General features: G+C 58.4%; 1 protein-coding gene across 1 annotated transcript in view; it reads right to left on the minus strand.

The window, feature by feature from the left end:
• The window catches only part of LOC113962365 (protein phosphatase 1 regulatory subunit 16A-like), a gene marked incomplete at its 3' end in the record, with an annotated part of 3,607 nt that extends 1,862 nt beyond the window's left edge, over window positions 1-1,745 (minus strand). Inside the window, exons 1-3 of the mRNA XM_027673123.1 lie at window positions 1,614-1,745; window positions 535-680; window positions 350-453 (exon numbers count right to left, since the gene is read on the minus strand). Coding sequence (XP_027528924.1) covers window positions 350-453; window positions 535-680; window positions 1,614-1,745 — 382 coding nt within the window. The remainder of the gene's footprint in view (window positions 1-349; window positions 454-534; window positions 681-1,613) is intronic.
• Between the last annotated feature and the right edge of the window lie 121 nt (window positions 1,746-1,866).

Consider the following 1,866-nt stretch of genomic DNA (forward strand, 5'->3'; position numbering starts at 1 on the left):
CACCCTGCTCGGCCATGGTGCCCGTTATTCCCATTATTCCTGTTATTCCCATTATTTATTCCCGGTTTTCCCTCACCCTGCTCGGCCATGGTGCCCCTTATTCCCATTATTCCCGTTATTCCCGTTATTTATTCCCGGGTTTTCCCTCACCCTGCTCGGCCATTATTCCCATTATTCCCGTTGTTATTCCCGTTATTTATTCCCAGTTTCCCCTCACCCTGCTCGGCCATGGCACCCATTATTCCCGTTGTTATTCCCGTTGTTATTCCCGGTTTTCCCTCACCCTGCTCGGCCATGGCGCCCATTATTCCCATTGTTATTCCCGTTGTTATTCCCGGTTTTCCCTCACCCTGCTCGGCCATGGCGCTCTCCAGAAAATCCAGGGTGGCCTCGTCCTCGCAGAGGTCGTAGGGCATGTTCCCGTCGGAATTCACGGCCAGCAGGTCGGCGCCGCTGTGCCGGGACAATTCCCAGGGTCAGGAATTCCCTGAGGTGTCCCAGGGGCCCATCCCGATCCCGGAATTCCCGCGGTACCGTCGGACGAGCAGCTGGACCAGGCGGAGGTGGCCGCAGGTGGCGGCGGCGTGGAGGGGCGTCCACAGCTCCGTGTCCCGGGAATTCACGTCGGCGCCGGAGTCCAGGAGCACGGACACCACGGGGACGGAGTCGTCGATGCAGCACTGGGAATGGGAAAGGTTGGGATGGGCCGGGAATGCCGTGGGATAGCCTGGGATGGAGGCGGGAGGGGGGTGACGGTGTGGGATGTGTTGGTGGGATGGGATGGGATGGGAAGGATGGGATGGGATGGGATGGGATGGGAAGGATGGGGAGCCAGGATACTGGGATTCGGGATCACTGGATGGAGATGGGATGGGAAGGACCTGGATCTGGGATGCTGGGATTCAGGATGGGAAGGACCTGTATCTGGGACACTGGGATTTGGGATCACCAGATGGAGAAGGGATGGGAAGGACCTGGATCTGGGACACTGGGACTCCAGTTAATGGGATGGGAAGGACTCAGAGCTGGGACACTGGGATTCAGGATCACTGGATGGAAATGGGATGGGAAGGTCCTGGATCTGGGACACTGGGATATGGCACCACTGGTTAATGGGATGGGAAGGACCTGGATCATCTGGGACACTGGGATCCAGCACTGCAAATTAATGGGATGGGAAGGACCCAGAGCTGGGACACTGGGATTTGGGATCACCGGATGGAGATGGAGTGGGAAGGACTTGGATCTGGGACACTGGGATTCGGGATCACCTGATGGAGATGGGATGGGAAGGCCCTGGATCTGGGACACTGGGATGTGGCACCACTGGTTAATGGGATAGGAAGGATTCGAATCTGGGAACACCAGGATCTGGGATCACTGGATAATGGGATGGGAAGGACTTGGATCTGGGAACACCAGGATCTGGGATCACTGGTTAACAGGATGGGATGGACTTGGATCTGGGAACACCAGGATCTGGGATCACTGGTTAACAGGGTGGGAAGGACTTGGATCTGGGATCACTGGGATTTGGGATCAGGGGCCAGGGCCGGGCTGGGAAGGCTGGAGAGCAGAATTCCCGGCAGAATTCCCGGGGCTGATCCCGTTACCTGGTGCAGGGCCGTCAGTCCGTCCTCGTTGCACAGGTCAGGGCTGATCCCGCTCTCCAGGAACTGCCGGACTGGGAAGCAACGGGACGGGAATGAGGGAGCTGCCACCGGCACCGGGGATCCCCACGGCATTCCCGAACTTCCCAGGGCATTCCTGAGCTTCCCAGGGCAACCACACAACGGAACCACATCCCAACGGAACCACCGAGGATCCCAAGGACACTTCCAGGGATCCCAATGGCACTTCCAAGGA

Source organism: Neopelma chrysocephalum, unplaced genomic scaffold, assembly GCF_003984885.1.
Source record: "Neopelma chrysocephalum unplaced genomic scaffold, ASM398488v2 Primary Assembly neopelma1_152736, whole genome shotgun sequence".
Lineage (NCBI taxonomy): Eukaryota > Metazoa > Chordata > Aves > Passeriformes > Pipridae > Neopelma > Neopelma chrysocephalum.